We start from the raw sequence: 19537 nt of genomic DNA, 5'->3' as shown, positions 1-19537 counted from the left end.
ATCTACTGTATCATTCAAGTATCAATCAGCATATGAATCTCAATCATGTTGACAATCAGCGGACTGTTAACATGCCACAATGCATGCCCAATGTATTTACTTCCTTTTACTTTACTTTGTAGAATCGTGTTTTCTAATGTTCAGAGTTATTATGTGTTGCTTGGTTATGGTTGTGTTTGTTATATTTTGCTTTAAGTTCTTAATAATCTGCTTCCATATAGATCCTCGCCTCAACTGCACTTCCTTGTCCACAGCAAAATGATACAAGATCTTATTGACATAGACCCTTAATGCCTGAGTATGCACATTATTTTATGTACAACTTTGTGAATGGTCTTCTCCTGGAAGACTACTGATAGAGTTTACCTCCAAACCCCCACACAAACACACCTATACCCATCAAGGTCTTACAAGGCAAACTAGAGACTCCCAGGCAGGTGTGTTGAGACAAGTTGGAGCAAAGTTGGCCATCCAGGACCAATTTTGGACACCCCTGACCTGCACAGCTAGCAGTTTGGCTATTGTCCTGTGACCATATATCATCTGTTTAGTGTTTCAGATAGGATCTTAAGTCCTAAGCCTGTTTAGGATTTAATTTAAGACAGAAGTCAGATGTCAGATAGAGCTTTATTGCCAAGTTTTTAGACACACAAGGAATTTGACTTAGCAACAGGAGCTTCCAGTGCAAAAAGCAGACTGCATGATAGTACACAGGAATTTCATAAAAAAAATTTAACACTGTTAAAAGAAAAACAGAAAAGTATATATTGTATTATATTGCATTAAGGCACAGAATAGATGGATTACTCTTTAACTAAAGTTTGTAAACAGTAAGACGTTTCAAGACACAGGAGAAAACAAGAGGTGTTTATACATTCACACATGCATTGTCATAAAGAACTCATTCACTTCAGTGATCTTTACCCTGAGATCAATATCTTTTAAAACCAAAAATACAACTTCCAATGTTCACTAATGTGGCTTAATCAATGTACTTGAATGTAACTGGATTACAAACAGTATTGGGAGGGTTACTTTGGAAATGAAATAGGTTAAAGATTACGAGTTACCCTATTTAAAATAAGTAGTGTAATTATTTCAATAACTTTTTTAATGTAACTGATTACATTTGATTACTTTCCTAATTACATTATAGTGTCCATTTTTTTGTAATACACACAATGCCTTGCGAAATTGATACTCGAAAACAAATTGTTGTTGTTATATACCGTGTAGCAGTACTCAACACTGATTACTGTCAGACATGCAAAATCCTTCATCACTTAAGTTAAGATTGTATAAGTATATAAGATTGTTATATATTAGTATATATGAAAATGTGTATTTTTCAATTAAAGACAACTTATAGATTTAATATGGGCTGTTTTTATTGGTCATTTTGAGTTCCTAGAATAAGGCCCAAGGTTAAGAATGAGCTTGTTACTTGAATGTAAAATGTTTTTTCTTCATTTTACAGCATTACAATAGTGAAAGACGACTTATGGCTCTGGGACGACAAAATGCCTTTCCTAATAATGTGCTAGTTAACAAGTTCTGCAATCAATGTGGCTGAAGTTTCAGAGAATTTCTCACCACACGGAAGAGAGGGTTGGGGTTAGCAGAGCTCGTTAGCATTTAAATGGGTCTCTGTGAATAGAGCTGGTTTAGAAATGGTAAAAGGGCGTTGTTTTATACTACCATTGGAAAATTTTACTTTTCATCACGACCCTAAAGAATCGTATCAATTTGTGGAAAATGGACATGCAATGACCCCTTTAAAAAATAAGGAGTGGGTGGATTTTAATCATTGTAGTGTGGTTGTGTTCACACACTACCAACACATATTTATGTCCAAACACCATGTAAAAGTGGATTTTGTGTAATAGGTGCCCTTTAAACCTATTCTGTTTCCTCAGAGAGAACAGAAACACTTTTGTAAAAGCTACTGATAATAAGCTTAACATTTCACTCCAGTGTACACGACACTTTGTTTAAACTTGTTATGGTTGCTCATTTTGAAATTAATTAGGCAGACTATACGATATGCACAACGATATAGATTAACAGAGCATTCAATTATCTTATATGTTGATTTCAGATGCTTTCTGAAGCCTGCTGCAACTGCTATAGCAAAGTATTAGAATTTTGAGCAGCGAGCTCATTGGCTGCCTATAAAAAAAGAACCAATCGGTGGCGCCATGTGATAATGACGTCATTATGTTAGATTGAGTTTGACCTATTGGACTGTGCCATCTAGAGTTTCATGACCGAACTTTGGATATAAAATATATAATACTTTTGTAATAATTTTCCTAAGTAACTGTAATTTGATTAAAAAAAAATTTCTCAGTACCTGTAACAGTTTAGTTACATTTATGTTGCAATTAAATTGAAACTGGAGCACAAGAGTATATGCAGAAACTAACAATGATTAATACATTTTACAGATAAAAATTTCAGAAATTTTACTTTAGTTCATATTCAGATCCTGACTCACAAGCTTAGAGTTAGTACAGACAGTCACCTCAGTGTATTCTGTTAGATTTCGTTTTCTTTCATCACTTTTACAACAAGTGCCGAGGAAGGTGAGGAACACGGGTATGAATACGATGCCATGGACGGCCCCAAACAGAATGACTAAGAACATGATTTTAAAGAATGTCCTAAAGATGTAGCTTTTGGCAGCCGCGAGCACCACCACACCTGCGATAGTGGACACGGCACCCTGAACGATCGGATAGCCCAATTTATTAACGGCATCGGTAACTTTCTCATTTGTGGAGGATTTTTCACTCGACACAAAAGCATAAGATATGTGAGCAGAAAAGTCCACAGAAAACCCGATACAGATAACAAGATTAATCATAGACACAGAGTCTAAACTAACATCCCATAATGCCATGAAACCGGCCACACCCACGATGACAGATGCAATAGAAAAAGTCACCCAAAGAGAGCAAAGAGGGTTTGGGATCAGCAGGAGTGAAATAATTAACATCGCACATGTAGCAACTACTATATTTTGGATTGTATTACTGATGATGACGGCATATTGGTCGAAATAGATGAACGCAGGGTGGTACACAATCAGATCAACTGGTGGCTGCAACTTCCCACATTCGACTGCAGTTTCTCTAAACGCATTCAGCATGTTCTTCTCATCGATCGCTGTGCTGATGTTCACCGTTTGAATGAACACACGTGATGCATGAATTTGATTGTTAGTGAAATTAACATCTTGGCTGAAACCATACTGTTTAAGAAATGCACTTAAATGACTTTTGAATTGCATTTCATTGTCTAAATTGAAACCAGCATGCAGTCCAAACTGCATGTATGCACTCAGCCAAGAAATAGGTGGAATGTCTGAATCTGCCATTGTTAGTTTTTGAAAATTTTCCAAACACAAGTCAAGACTTTTACGAGCAGTTGGGTTCCAGTACTGAAAATGCTCATCCTTTATAACTAACATGACATTAGGACCAAAATTAAAGAAGAATTCATCATCATTGTCATAGTAATCACCAACATATGAACCGTCTGCCGCTAAATGTTTCAGATCTAGACCTTCCTGTATATGGAAGCATCCATAGATACTGACTGCCAAATAGCCAGCATAGATCAGACACACGAGCATCTTAACCCACACTCTTGTCAGAAAAGGGCCATAATAGTTTTTAAAGAATGAATCCACTGGCATTTCAAATTCCTTATGTGTGTCTTTATCATACGCCCCACCAGCACAACAAACATTATCATCACCGGTGGCTTCTGGGACTTTCATGCAGGTCAGCCAGTGTCTGTTGCCTTTCTCTCGTTTTCCATTCAGTGCAAGACACGCGCCAAAGAAGGTGATGTTGAAGATGTAGCAGAACAGAAGAGCGGTGCTGGTGTACATGCAGAAAGACTGAACCGAGCGGAACGGAGTGAGGAGACCGATGTAGAAAGCCAGCACATCCGTCAGTGTGGTGATTGTGATGGACACAGCGGCCTCCTTATACGTTTCTGCTAAGCGAACCTCAACGTCTTTATCAACTTCAGTCTTCTGCCAGCTGGAGATCATAATGAACATATCATCAACACCAACACCTGTAAGAAAGCAGAGACTTTGAGCCTAGGAACATCAGCCGTGGGACGCCTTCTAGGTGAAAGAAAAGAATGACACATAGACTAGCCACACACTTGGAGATTTTAAGGCCGATTTACACTCTTGAACAATCGGGGGGAGTGTCCCGATTCAAGGCTTGTCGCAAACCAATTTTTGTTCAAAAAAATCCTCTATTGTGTTGGGTCATTACGATTTTTTTATCTGCTCCCAATCGAGAACTCAAACTGTAAATATAAAATACAAATTTGAGTTTCCGCGAGATCTTACGTCACTGTGAAACCGTTCCTACAATCAACAAGTGTGTGGTCTCATGGTCTGGTTGAATTGTCTAGTGTGCACATTCAGAGGATTATAAGGCTAAAAACTGGATGAAACTGTCTTCATGTCTGTGGTCTATGATTGTGATTTAAAAGAGTTAAGATTTGAAAACCGTCTAGTGTTTCCCAGGCCTTACCAAGAATCAGAAAGGGGGCTGAGGCCACGGTCATGGCAAATGGCATCCCACAGAACAGCAGCAGTCCAAAGCTGGCCAACACCGCCAAACCAGCGGAGATGACACCGAATGTTGCCACCCACACCTTCGTCCTGACACAGTCTAACCTGTTGATGGACACAAGGGATAAATTACATAACATAATTACATAAGTGGTAGAATTAATAGTGCTTATGTGATTATTTTTAATTCTTTATACCTCAAACAAGATATAACCGAAATTGTAATGGCCAGGAAATATGTAAAAGAGAAGAGTGGGATGACAGATTTGGAATTGGTCTCCAACTCATTTTGTCTTGATACTGATGTAAAGTAAGACACATGGACCTGTGGGAAAAAAGAACAGCAAAACGATGATCCATATATACACACACACACACACACACACGTGTATTCAGTTCATTAACTTGGCACATTTGAATTGCTATCCTAATTATTTTGGTGCTCGATTTGTGGGAGATAATTAAAGTAATGAGGTGCTTTTACACAAACAATGGTCATTAGGTGTATATTCAAATTACATTTAGCAGACACTTTTATCCAAATCTATGTGTAGATATAACTCATTATTCACAATAATTTATTCTACTTACCATTTTCTGTTCTGTGTTGTTTGAGAGGAGTTTTAGAAAGCCATTAAGCCAGACAGAGGTTTTATTTGTCTTCTGCTCATCTAGAAAATAAAAAAGCCTGACCGCTTTTGCACTGATTATCTCTGAGCTATTTGGCTTTAGCTCTACACCACCAATACTTGCTCCAAAAAATATTCCATTATTCATCGGATATGTTATAACTGAAGAAACTATTTTAGTAGCATTGTAATTTAAAATGTCTAAAATTGCATTTGATATGCACCTTCCCTTGGTTTTGGCACAGAGGTTCTCAAAAGTGTTCCCTATATCTAAACTTTTCACTTGTCTGTCCAACTCAATAATGTCTTTAAAAGCTGCTTCAGTAAATATATTTTTTCCATGCAAGTCTGTGATGATCAAAGAGGCATAAGTGCCTTCAGACACGAGCCGTAGCTGAGAAAACTCTTCAGACTGGGGGAAATTTTCCACCACAATCGCCCTCTCCATCTTGGCAGGTCCATTGACAGGCGTAAACTGGTCTTCAATATCATTTGCCTTCATCTCCTTAAGAAACATGAAACCAGCTCCAAGGACAGCAGCTATACATATAGCTAATAAAATAAACACACTTGGATATCTACCAACAACACAACCAAGTTTTGCAAAGGCCAGAGCCAGAGGCCTTTCGATGCAATCCGTTTTGCACTTTGCCATCGTCTATTTTCACTTCAGCGGTCTTGTCCTTCTTCAAAGCCCCAGCAACACCCTTTGTAGAGAAGAACCTCTGGATTGTTCTGATAGTCTATGAAAACTGGTGACTACAGTAAGTGAGTAAGGGCTCGGAGAGTTGCATCAAAAAAATGTGAGCAATTGGGCTGCACAAGGTATAAGGCTGTTGGTGTGTATGTGGTCTGAAACGGATAGAAATTGTGAAAATTAGATATAAAGAATATTACAATCCTTTAGTGAAATTGCTACAGATATTAAAGATTTCTTTACATAAACGAAAAAACAATTGCCTGAAATTTGCTGACAATTGCACAACTATGATAGCGCAACATAATATAGCTAACAGATCAACATTTAACGCAATCTAGCACGTGTCTTGAGAAACTAGTATGTTACATACTACATAGATTAACAAATAACATCATATTGGGCAAATACAAATTTACTAGATGATTGTAACATGGTGTCTTCTAGGGGTGACCCCGAATAGTTGACGAATCGATGCTTTGATTCAAGGAGCCTGATTTGACTACCAATCTAACAGTTGAATATTCGCGGGGTGCTATTGATTATGCCATTTTAACTATAAGTGGGAGCTCAAATGTCTGATTTCACATAGAACTACCGGTTTTCTACCAATAAGTTAATATACAGCCTATTTGGATAAAGCTGTAAAAATCGGAAAAGAAAGAAGCTTCAAATTAATATTTAAAAGTGCGTGAATAAATCCACTCCTATAGATTTATGCTTCCCTTTCCATAATCCGTGATCGACAGAGGAGCATCTTGGCGGAAGGGATTTAAAACTTTACCAAGACTCAAACTGACACAGGGAGAGATTGGATTTTTTTGAACATGTAGGGTACAATTTATTTCAAAACATTTCAGCCGGTGTATATATATCGTAGATATATTATTTACCTGATATAAGATGCATTTGGTTTTGAGTCAAGTGCTTCATTGTAGTACTACGGTGATATCTCTTGAGCGCACAGCACGAGCAGGACAAATTACAATGCAGAATATTAATAACTATGACTGGGACTGTTAAATACATACTACTATGATGAGAATACCATATATTAAAACGCTGCACATTGTTTTGTGAAGAACGCATCCACAAAAGAGTTTGCTTTCAAAGCCCTGCAGATATGTTCATGTGCATTCGGGCCCTTTTTAAAAATAGCTTATAAGTCTTAATATTAAGGTTATGTTGTATAAATAATGAAGCGTATTCTTTATGGAATTATGAGTTGTCATCTTCAGTGCGTGCAGCTCAAAGCAGAAATGCGGAACGTTTTAGGCTAACGTTATAATGAGAACACTATTGTAAAAAAAAAAAATTTGTGGTTTCTTCAACGTTAAGTGTTACCTATCTGTTAATCAAAACATAAAACATTATTTACCCCGTTTATATCTAAAAAAGTGTTTGTTACATATTTTCCCTGTGTGTTAACAAAGTCCAATGTCTGACTTAACCCATTAATGTATTTTGCCCCGCCCCCAAACATATGATTCGACTATCAGTCGAATATCGGCAAGAATCGAAAATTCCGACTATGAAAATCCTTAGTCGGGGACACCCCAGTGTCTATAGATGTACGTAAACAAGTTCAATTTAAGAATTTTTAAGACCGTTTTAATGCTATCTTATGTGAAATTTAAGACCAAACATGTGATGGAAATCCATTTTATATTGCATATGCAAATCTATATTTGAATTTTTTATGTAAAATGAAAACAAAATATCATCGCTGCACTATAAAAGATGGGTACAAAAACACCACGGGCTCTGCTCTCCTTTACCTAAATTTCATGGGGCACATAAATAGAAACTGAAAAACCGGTGAAATCCAAGTGGAAAGGTTCAACATCCGTATTTATTTTATTGTTTTACAATTGTTTTGTTTTCTTTAGGAATCCTGTTAGCACTCATTTTTTTATTGATATTAAGCAGATGTAATTCATTTGTTTAGATCAAAATGTTATGATATTGTATGTCACAATTGTAAACTTGAACTGTGAACGTTTAAAGCAGGGTCTAAAAATATATATGGTATTTTTATAAAATACATTTTATACGTATTATGCATTTAACTAAAGGATCCTGCAAGCACTTAAATTTTTCCCTTTTACTCATACTGCACAAAAAGTGGTTCAATAATGTTACATTTTAAAGGGACTGATTATTTGCAAAGGTAGATCACCCACTGTGTTCTGGTTAAATAATTTTCCATTTATTTATTTATTGCTGAGGTTTGCATATGGTGGTTTTCTTAATGACAGCTTTCCTTACAATATGTACAATTCCTAAAATAAGAAATATCCCAATATATCGCCTTGCTTACAGCATCGCAACATATTGTATTGCAACATCTATATCGTGATATGTATTGTATCGCCAGATTCGTGGCAATACACAGCCCTGGTAACTGCTAGCCCTCTGGAGTCTAAGGGTATTTTTGGGGCCTGGAGAAGTTTTGTCATGCCCTGACATTTATGCTTTTTTCAGTTTCTTATAAATACCTAAATGGGTAAAGTCTAATCTCACTGTAATCAGCACAAACTGGGCTGTAATAATATGTGAGCAGCATGTATATACATGATTGTATTTTTGAGAAAAAAATGTTATGCGTGGTTAGTGAAAAACTACAAATGTTAAATCACTTGAATAAGGCAATAAAACACATACAATGGTTCCCGGGATTTTTGAGAACTGGAGCTTGTAGCCTAGAATTTTTCTTTCTAAATGATGTGAAAATCATCTTGTTTACTCACTCAGAGAAAACAATATATTGATTTAAATTTTCTAAGACACTTTTTGTTTGTAAAAGTCATATGCGAGTAGGCGTCAACTATCATGAATATCATTGTGATTTACACCTGAGAAGACAAAGGCCTGAATAATGAGCTGCATAATGAGCCATTCAGTCATCTGTGCCACTGAGAGGAAGGAGTTACAAGAAAGATTGTGAGAACAAAATAAATGTATAGATTTTATGTTTGTAGTTTATTAAGAATATATTTAATTATCCCACAACATACTTTACTATCCACTTGGGGGAGCAGATAAACAGTTTATGAGGAACAATCAAAGCTGACTTTCAAACACATGTTTTTGGCATCATTACTCCAGTCACACAATCCTTCAGAAATCCTTTTAACAATCTTATGTTCTACAAAAAACATTTATTGTTTTTATCATTATTATTATTATTATTAATGTTGAAAAGAGCTGAGAATATTTTTCAGGTTTTTTAGGGGGGATAAATTGAAAGAACAGCATTGTTTGTTACTTTTGTTACAGTTACATTTATTTGTTACATTTATATTATTTACATCAAGCTATTGAATGGTATAGTAGGCTTGTATTTTTAGCCAAAAATCTTTAAGATGTATGCAGAAATACGTACTTGTTGGCATATCATAGGGCAGTAAAAAAAAAAAAAAGAATAGTTTCCGTTTTTCACATTTGCAGTTTTATTCTAGATTTTTTTATTACCATTTAAAAGAGGCAGTTTTACTTTTACAGAGTTAAAAAAAACAACATTGTCAGAAGCCTCAATACAGTACCTTATAGTATTTATCTGCTGTTTATGTGTATATATATATATATATATAGCTGTAAAGTGTAATAAAAAAACTGAAGTATATAAAAGTTATAAACAATCGCTGCACTGCTGCACACGCACAGCTCCTTGAACGCACTGACGGACTGTAACCTCATGTACCTGGAATCCGTTAATCCGCACTGCATACGGAGTATGTGTGAAACAGGCGTTATAATGTATCACCAGAGCACTACTGAGTTTACCCTCACCACGCCTCGCAGTCGCTGCTTAGAAGTGCAACATTGTAAAGGGTTCGTCTGAAACAGTGTCGCGCGGCTGCGGCGCAGCATAACGTTCGTTCCGGACGTTGAGTAATTAAATACACCGGTATGGCGGTATATTAAAAATGTATATCTTAACGAAAATATACACTGGTTTTCGGTATGAACCGGTATACCGCCCAGCACTAATTTGAATCATAACTGGGAATCAAAAGAATAGGAATCGATACGCAGAATTGGAATTGATCAAATTCAAATGAAACCCAACCCTGATTATAGGTGTGTTCACACTTGTAGTTTGGTTCATTTGGTCCGGACCAAAAAGGGAAATTATACATTTAGTCCTGGTCCACTTAGCAGTCACACTGGCATTTTTGATACCGAACACTGCCATCCAAACCCTGATGCACATCAAACAAGCAGAGCAAGATCACTAAAAAGATGGGTCTCGGTCCACTTGTTTGGTGTGCATCAGGGTTTGGATGGCAGTGTTCACACTTACTCAAACGAACCGCACTAACAGAACAATCGTAACCAGAGTTCATTTTATTCTAACCAAACATGACAAGTGTTAACGCACCCTATAAAAGACCTGAGCATTGGTAAGCTCTGACGTAACAGTCAAATGTATTATTTTTTGATATATGTATATTATCTTGCAAATTCTATCTCACCAGAGTCACCAGCTGTTTTTAGGGGTCGCTTCGACCCACTGACATGAAAAACAACCACAGACTTGTCAACACTGGTTGAAATTTACTACACAGACCCGTAGTTCATTGACAATCCACACAAAATCGATTTCAAAATCGCAGGCGATTCATTGCTGATTTTGAAAGTGATGTTGTGTAGCTTGTCAGTGAACCACGGCTCTGTGTAGTGAATGCTGCTCCACCTGAACCAGTGTTGCCAACTCTGCGGTTGTTTTTCATGTCCGCAGGTTGAAGCGACCCCAATCCCAATAGCGTGATATTTAACCCCTAAAATGTGACTTTTACCAAGGGAACCCTGCCAAAAAACAATTTTTATCGGGGAACCCCCTGGAAATACGATTGGGATAGTTTTGGAGTAGTTTTGAGAAGCAACTGGGCAGGATTTGTTGTGAAAACCTAGCAACCCTGATCTGAGCACACATGCTGGAGATATACTACTGATCACAAGAGAGGCATTCGATGTCTTCAAGGAAGATATAGGATAAATCTCTGCACCCCACAGTCTTTAAAAGAAGGAAACAATGGAGCAGAAAAAGCACACTAGACACCTGTAGACACCAGCGCCTATTTTAATCAAATTCTTCTTTCAAAAACATAAAGTAATATTTCCAACACTAAACTTTTGAACGGTATTGTTGTTGTTTTTTATTATTATTATTCTTAATTTTTTTCATGGCTGTCGCTAATTTAAAGTATTTCAAATTGATTACATTTTTTAAGAATTTCATCACGTACATATATTATGCACATGCATTAATAGTAATATTGTGCCATTCTGCAGGTGGGTGGATAACGTACAATTCTACCTGTCCATGGTGTCATATACTGATAAAAATGTGTATTTGTTAAAAATATACATCTTTATGTTGTTCCTCTGAATATCTGAGCCAGAACCTCTTCACAGGTCTGCCAAGCTCTCTCAGACTGACTGGCTGGTTTAATATGGTCTGAAATGTTTTTGCCCTTCAGCTTCCACAGATGTTTAAAGGTCCCAAGAGAATCCATTATTATCCCATGGGTTTCTGTTATTACTAATGCTATAAAAGTCAACGAACTAAAACATTTGACTGATTGATAATAGTTTTACTGTTTAAAATTGTCGTTGCTACACACTCTCTCCTCTAATTTTAAAATGACCATGTTGAAGGTTCTTGGCATGAGATGGTGTTTGATTTACTCATATTTATGAGTTTCATAAATACAATTTTATAAGTTTTAAAATGATGTTAGTATGTTTGATGATTTTTAGTCTTATTAATGTGAATTGAATAGAATTCACTGAATGGTTAATGCAGTAAAAATGTGTAATGCAGTAATGCTGTGACAATCAGAATTGTGACAAAAATACTTTTTTAGTGATAAATCTAGCCAAGCACTGTGTTAGATTTATAACAGATTTTGTCAGAATTTGATTAAAATATCTGGAAAAACCAATGAGAGATTTAGAAAAATAATACAACATCTAAAAAAAAAAAAAAAAAAGTAAAACCTTAAGATATTAATGATAGACATTTATGGTGAAGTAAGCCTAGAATAACTTTTGTGTCACACCACATGACAATTTTCGTGCAACAAATTGGTGAATAAGTCCAATTTCCAATACAAAATCTAAAAGACCACATATTTTGGAAATTCAAGAGTCAGTACAACACAACTTTATATTTTTAAGCCTAATATTTGAAGTAAAATAAATAAATAAATAAAATAACTTTTTTCAGGCTTATAAGTCAACCACCCAGGCACAAAGTAAAAGTAAACAAGTTTTGTTATTTCTTAAGGCCCTACAGAGGGTTAACGCCCACCCTTTCCACCTAAATCTGGTTGAGGTTTTTCTTGGCGTCTCCATGTGGTCCTGTTCGGTATAGCAACTTGACTTTATTATATGCACATGAAGCCTGAAAAGTTTTTCAGTTTTTTATTTTTTATGAATTATATTTATGAATTTATATATTTTGGATCTTTACATTTACATTTAGACATTTTGCAGACGCTTTTATCACTTGGGGGATACATAAAGTGATTCTTCTTAAAGAGGCAGACAGATACAGGAAGTGCTTGTAATACTCAGTGTTAGACACTGTTCAAAAAAATTCAAGCTAGAAAAAGAAGGAATAAATAAAGAAAAAGTTTTTTTGTGTTCGTTTTTCTACACTGAAGTCAAGTAGTTTAAGTAAAAAAAGACGAGTTTTCAGCTGTGGTCAGGGATTCAACATTCCTGATAGGCCTGGGAAATCATTCTTTGGAGTCTCCAAGTGTCTTTTTTTTTTTAAGATGTCTAAAATTTATCTTGAAATCAGCTTGTTGAAAATACAGTTTAGTGAGATTCACCCTTCAGTTTTTTTGGTTTGGCTGGATATGCAAGTAATGACAAAATGAATGTTAAACAAAATAAATGGTACATTTTTATTTTCATGATAAGTGTGTGTATAATCACACAAAAAGCGTGTGATTCAATTTATCTATTGTCAGCTCTAGAAAATACAGTAGTGATAATAAAGATAAGCCCAGATTTATTAGACAAAATGCTATTCAAAACAACGATCGCTACTGTACAACATCTCATTACGAAATAAAACAGTATTAACACATTAGCAGACAACAACAGCAGCACACGTTTAATTTCCTCTATATGTAAACATTTAAATGCACCTGATGTGGTTTGACCCCAGGACACATTTTCGCTAGTTACACCCCACGTTTCCATTCCAGAAACAGGGTCACTTAAAAACAGCTGGAGCGGCTTTTGTTTCTGTAGATGATTTATGACTTACAGATCCACTTATAGCGTTTCGACGAGCATTTTAAATGGAGAGAAAATATATGATATATATAGTGCCGAGAGGACACGGACTTACCAATAATTACGATGTTAACGGTTCTGTTCTCTGGTCTATGAAAAAGGCGTGTCATCTAAAGATGAGCTCAAACTGTTTCGTTTCGTTTTCTTCTTCTTCTTCTCTCGAAGCCTCACGGTTTGAAAACCAGCTCACGGTGCACTACCGCCACCACAGCTGAGCTGAAAATGAAAGGAGATCGAGAGTAACTCCTCTCTTATAAACGTGACAAGGGCTGGACTGGGACAAAAAAAAAAAAAAAAAAATCAGCGTTGCCATTTTTTGCATAGATATAAATATACCTAGACGTCATTACATGATCGTCGGCAGCTTTGGCATCTACAAACTGTCACACAATAATAAACACAGATCTCGGAGTATTATCTTTCACATGTAAGACTCAACAGTTGTTTCTGGATGTTTTTTGGTCATTTTTAACATTATGACAGATTAATTAGCCACCAATGTCAGACTATTAGCTATCGATATCGCTAGTTAGGTGTGAAAACTGACTTTATAAGAAATCACAAGTTTAAATTAATTCTTATTAGGTTTTAACTTTATATTTCAGTTTATAGGCTATCATAAACTTAATGGTGTTATGAGCACAATGTACCCGGCCGGCACATGACCGACCTTCAATGTTGAAATATGGTTGAAATAAGGTCAGTTGTGGTTTCAACATTGATTCAACGTTTAAAGCTGAACGGTTGAAAAACTTCCAGCACATGACCAACTTTGAAATATGGTTGAAATAAGGTCAGTTGTTTTAACGAAACAAACTTAACAAACTTTTAAATTGTTTATATTAAATTACTTAAGATTATTATTATTTTAATAGCATTTTTAAATATTTTAGTCATGATACCTATTCTAAAATCTAAAGGTATGTTAAATATTATCATCATTAACAACAATAAAACTAAATACATTTCGCTGCTTAACACACTGAAACAACTCCCATTGGTAGTTTTATTTTATTACTTTGATCATGATTGGTTAATCTGGCTGTCGTTCAAGAAACTTTTTTTTTTTTTTTTTTACAGAAACTTTTTATTTTAACTTTTTACATTTATATGCCAAATTATTTTACAAAAACCTTTAAATATTATTGTATTTGGATTGTTCTACTACATGTTTTTAACAATACATCCATGCATACTCTGCATAATAAAGTTTGGGATTATTTTAATCTGTTTTATACAGTATGTTTCCAAAATAAAACTGCTGTTTTACAAATTTTGAGCATGTGGTAGTTTATTGAAGTTGATTGTAAAGCCATTGCTGCCAGTCATTTGATTGTTAGCCTTTATCGTGTACAGTGTTGATCTAAATGCAAACTAGGATTTAATTGAACATACAAGTGTGTATTTATACATGGTGTCAGGTACGACAGTGAAACAACATCGTGTTATGAAAGTCGATTCACTTTTTAAAATAAACACCTCATTCAACGTTAATCCAGGGTCTGCAGAACGACCGTAATTCACCCGTGATGAAGGTAAGACGGTGAAACAGCGTCGCGATTTCAACGTTGATCCAATTTGCAAAATCGAAAGGTCCTTCAACGTTGATTCAACCATGGTACCTGACGTTGTTTCAACATTGAAATGTCAGCTGGGTACAGTGAGCACTTTGACAATACAATGTCAGACTGTCAGGATTAGTGATGGAGCTAAAGCTTTTCTCTTTAATTTCACTAACATTACTTATTTACAAAGATTACAATTATTATCACTTGATTATACAAATTTCATAGCTTTTCATAAAACTGTGAACTGATTATATGTGTGTATACATACATACATACATACATATATATATATATATATATATATATATATATATATATATATATATATATATACCTCTGTTTATCAATTTGCACTGGATACCAATAGTTGCTCGCATAAAATTCAATGCATTGATGTTTGCCTACAAAACTACCACTGGCTCTGCTCCCATTTACCGAAATTCATTACTTCAGACTTATGTGCCCTCTAGAAACTTGTGTTCTGCAAGTGAACGTCGCTTGATTGTGCCATCCCAAAGAAGCACAAAGTCAATTTTACGGACTTTTAAATTAAATGTTCCCTTCTGGTGGAATGACCTCCCCAACTCAATCTGAGCAGCTGAGTCCTTAGCCATCTTCAAGAATCGGCTTAAAACACATCTCTTCCATCTTTATTTGACCCTCTAACTTTAACACGCACTATTCTAATTCTATTCTTTAAAAAAATCTAAAAAGCGCTATAAAAATGTAAGGAATTATTAATTATTATTATTTAAATCTAACCAGTTTCTTCAGTCAATCACAATACTATAGACTGCATTTCAAATGATTAACACAAGCTGTTTAATGCCAATCATGTGCTGTATGTGTCTTTACACGAAAACTACATCATGTAAATAGCCTAGAAATGGAAAACACAGAACTCTTTAGTGAGTCCAGTTGCAATATCATGACAAAATCATTGTTTATTGTTGCTCTTGATGTTTTAATAATGATAATTAATTTTGATAGAAAGTTTTTTTGAGGGGGAGCATCTCATATCCTGGTCTGTGATAAACATAACTATACTTTGACATTTTGTTGTAGAACGTAAACTGCACACACTTACACCCCAAACATTCATATGTATTCACATGTATGGAAAAATAAACAACTTTCAAAATTTGGGTTTTCTGCGTGAGTGTGTGTAATGTGCATTGTAGAACAAAATGTCAAGCATTGTCAAGTTTTTTTTACATTATTTTACTCATTAATTATATTAAATACAGGAAAATCTTGAGGGAAGCGGTGGAGAATTAGTCTTTATTAGTCAGGTTTTGTCATCACAACTTAACCACTCTATTCCCAGAGAAAGATAGTACTGAAAACTGAAATAGAATGTGTTTCTTGAGCTGAGATTGAGTGATCAGAGGATTTTTTTTATCATACATATTATATATATATTTTTTTTATTATTGTTTGTACATGTATATATTATAGCTCATTAATTAAACACAATTTGGAATTCCACATTTTCTTTTTGTGTTGTGTCATTAGTTGGGTCTTAATTTGTTTAATAATTATTTCACAAATACTATTGGAAACTGTAAATTTCATTATTATTTATTTTACGTAATAATTTACTTTATTCTTCATTATTGGTTATTTTGCATTATTCCACCCTTGATATTACATACTCTTCGTGCTATTATTCATCTATTGTTATTTATTAATTATGGTATTATGTATATCATTTGTACTATTATAAATCTATTATATCACTCGCTTTTTTATAATATTCACTTTACTACAAGTTGTACTACATATTTTTTTTTTTATTACATATTACTTTTACTATATTTTTACCGTGCACTGTATCAGTGCATAATACTTTATCAGTGTAACTAAGTTTTACTGGATCCAGAAAGTCTTATTGGTTGCATTTGTTATTGTTTTGTTTATCTGTAGGCTATAGAGTGCTATCAAAATTAAAAGCAGACTAACAGTATGTCACTTTTTGATTTGCTGGTTGTATTACATTTTCTTAATTATGGTAAATCATTAGTTTAAAGATGTATTATTTCGATTTTCTTCCAGTATTTCAAAGGGAATGAGCTGTGTTATCACCTGAAGCACAAGAAAAGCTCAAATGTTGGGGCTGAAGACAGGGAAAGCAATGAAACAACTTAATTTAATTCAATGTACTTACAACTTATATTACATTTATATGTCACAGTTATACTACATTAACATTAGAATTGTAAAAAAAAAAAAAAAAAAGAAATTCAACCAAATGATAAGTGTGTGCATTCACAATCTCTTACGAAAATGTATAATTTTCCAAATCTAACTAAATAACTGGGGAAAGAGTTATTTTTAACTGCACGCAAATCACAAACCTCGGTTGATAAATGTGAACTTTAGCATGTTTTTATCCAGAATAAACTGCAGCTCCCCCGTTTACTTTCATTAATTTTTAAGGCAGTCTTGCCCGCACAAACATGGCGGATGCGTTGATGTATCGTCCAATAAGGCATCTAGGTATTTATGTCTATAATTTTTTGGTCCAAGCAGCCCAACTCTACGATCAGAGTTGATCCAGTAAGACAGGAGCCGTATAAACCATACACTGTCATTCAAAATACACGTACACACACACATATACACACACACATATATATATATATATATATATATATATATATATATATATATATACTACAATAAAATACAATCTATTCATTAATCAGTTCAGCTTTATATATCTGTCCTTCATTTAATATATCCTTAAGACTTAACACATTAACCCCATATTTCTTTTAAATCTTATTCTTCCCCTGCATCCCAATGAGCACACTATTCACCCTATCTGCCCTAAATAGGATTGAAAATGAGTAATATCACATAGAATGCAGGATGAATAGTATGTACATTGACATGCCGGCAATGCAGTGACAGATAACTAACACGCTCCACTGACTCTTCTCGGGATCTTCTTCTTCAGTAATTTATTGGTGAACGAAACACGAAAACTATTTTCACCGCCACCTAACGGAATAATTGTTATAAACATCAAGACCAAATGTCAAAATGTTTCTTTATTATTTATCAAATACCTTATGAACAATTATAATAATAATAATAGTTGAATAATAGTAATAGTAATAACATGTACAGTATATGGTTGTTAAATATTATTTTGCATGTTACTAATCTTTAGGCAGTCTATGTCAGGGTTCGGGGCTAATCACCTGCCTCTTGGGGTTGTGAATGTGTTTTGGATGGTTTGACAGCTCACTTCAGTTTGTTTGGGTCAGCTTGCCATCCAGCTCAACACCATCGTGCAGGATGTGGACGCTCTTAGTGCCCGAGTCTCCGAACTCCTCACATGGGTGGATAGCCTTCAGCGAGAGGCGACGAGCCGGGGGTCCGACTATTCCGAACCCCATGCTAACAATCCGCTGGTCTAGGATGGCGATCCTTATGCCTGTCAAGCCCATAGAAAATTTTCCTGTCAGTCGTGTGTCAAGTCCCCTGTGGTCAGTCATGTTTAGTTTATAGACGTTGTCAAGTCCCCCAGAGATCACTCCTGTCATGTTCACAGATGTTGTCAAGTGTCCAGAAGATGTTGTCATGTGTCCAGAGATCACTCCTGTCATGTCCACAGATGTTGTCAAGTGTCCAGAGATCACTCCTGTCATGTCCACAAATGTTGTCAAGTGTCCAGAGATCACTCCTGTCATGTCCACAGATGTTGTCAAGTGTCCAGAGATCACTCCTGTCATGTCCACAGATGTTGTCAAGTGTCCAGAGGTCACTCCTGTCATGTCCACAAATTTTGTCAAGTGTCCAGAGATCACACCTTCAGAGGTTGCTCCTACTTACGTTGTCTGTTTGGCCATAGAGTTTGTTCCTGTCTTGTCAAGTCCATAAAGTGTTGTTCCTACCGGTCACATCTGGGCCATGTAAAGTGTTCCTGCCTGTCCTGTCAGACATACAGAGGTCATTCCTGCCAGATGGGTCAAGGCCTTAGATGGTGTTCCTGCCTGTCAAGTTATGCTCATGTAAAATGTTCCTGTCGGTCCAGTTATGTCCTGAGGTCGTCTTTGCTAGTTGGGTCATGGCCGTGAAGATGTGTTCCTATTTGCCTTGTCAAGCCCGCAGAGGTTGTTCCTGCTAGGGGTTGCGACCACGAGATCATACCAGACCAGCTGTCTGCTGCTTCTGACGAGTCCCTCGGAGGATGCTCCTGCTAGTTGTCAGCCATCTGAAAGGGCTATCTTGTCTGTTTTATCCTGTCTTTAAAGATTGTTTCTGTTTGTCTTGTCAAAACCTACTGAGGTAGGCCCCTTCCTGGAGCGTCAGGTGACGCTCCTGGGAGTGGGGGTACTGTCAGGGTTTGGGGCTAATCAACTGCCTCTTGGGGTTGTGAATGTGTGTTTGGATGGTTTGACAGCTCACTGCGTCTGCCTGTTTGATTTGAGTTTTTCCCAACTGCAATTAGGTTGTATAATCAGTGTTATTTAAGATGACATACTTTTTAGGATTTATGTTTTTGTATATAATTACAATGCTTTGCAACCGATACTGGAGAACAAGTTTTAATGTTGTTTGTGAATGTTGTTTTAAAGTTGTTTTCATTTATTCATTATATGGTTGCTGCTGTGACATCTAAATTACCCTCCAGGTATTAATAAAGTTAAAGTCAAGTCAAGTACATCATTAGAAGAATGGCATCTATGCTAATATTAGTCTGTTTCTCTCT

General features: G+C 35.6%; 1 protein-coding gene across 1 annotated transcript; it reads right to left on the bottom strand.

Moving 5' to 3' along the window:
- Positions 1–1517: 1517 nt before the first annotated feature.
- Positions 1518–13450, bottom strand: LOC132140131 (patched domain-containing protein 3-like). The gene is made up of 5 exons (XM_059548960.1): positions 13302–13450; positions 5195–6084; positions 4801–4928; positions 4563–4708; positions 1518–4089 (listed from the first exon to the last, which is right to left on the bottom strand). The coding sequence occupies exons 2-5, from the start codon at positions 5885–5887 to the stop codon at positions 2471–2473; spliced, it is 2586 nt and encodes an 861-aa protein (XP_059404943.1). The 5' UTR covers positions 5888–6084; positions 13302–13450; the 3' UTR covers positions 1518–2470.
- Positions 13451–19537: the final 6087 nt, after the last annotated feature.

This window comes from Carassius carassius, chromosome 1 (genome assembly GCF_963082965.1).
Source record: "Carassius carassius chromosome 1, fCarCar2.1, whole genome shotgun sequence".
NCBI classification, from domain to species: domain Eukaryota; kingdom Metazoa; phylum Chordata; class Actinopteri; order Cypriniformes; family Cyprinidae; genus Carassius; species Carassius carassius.
Note: the sequence above shows the minus strand (reverse complement) of the source record. Positions and strands in the feature narration are given on the sequence as shown.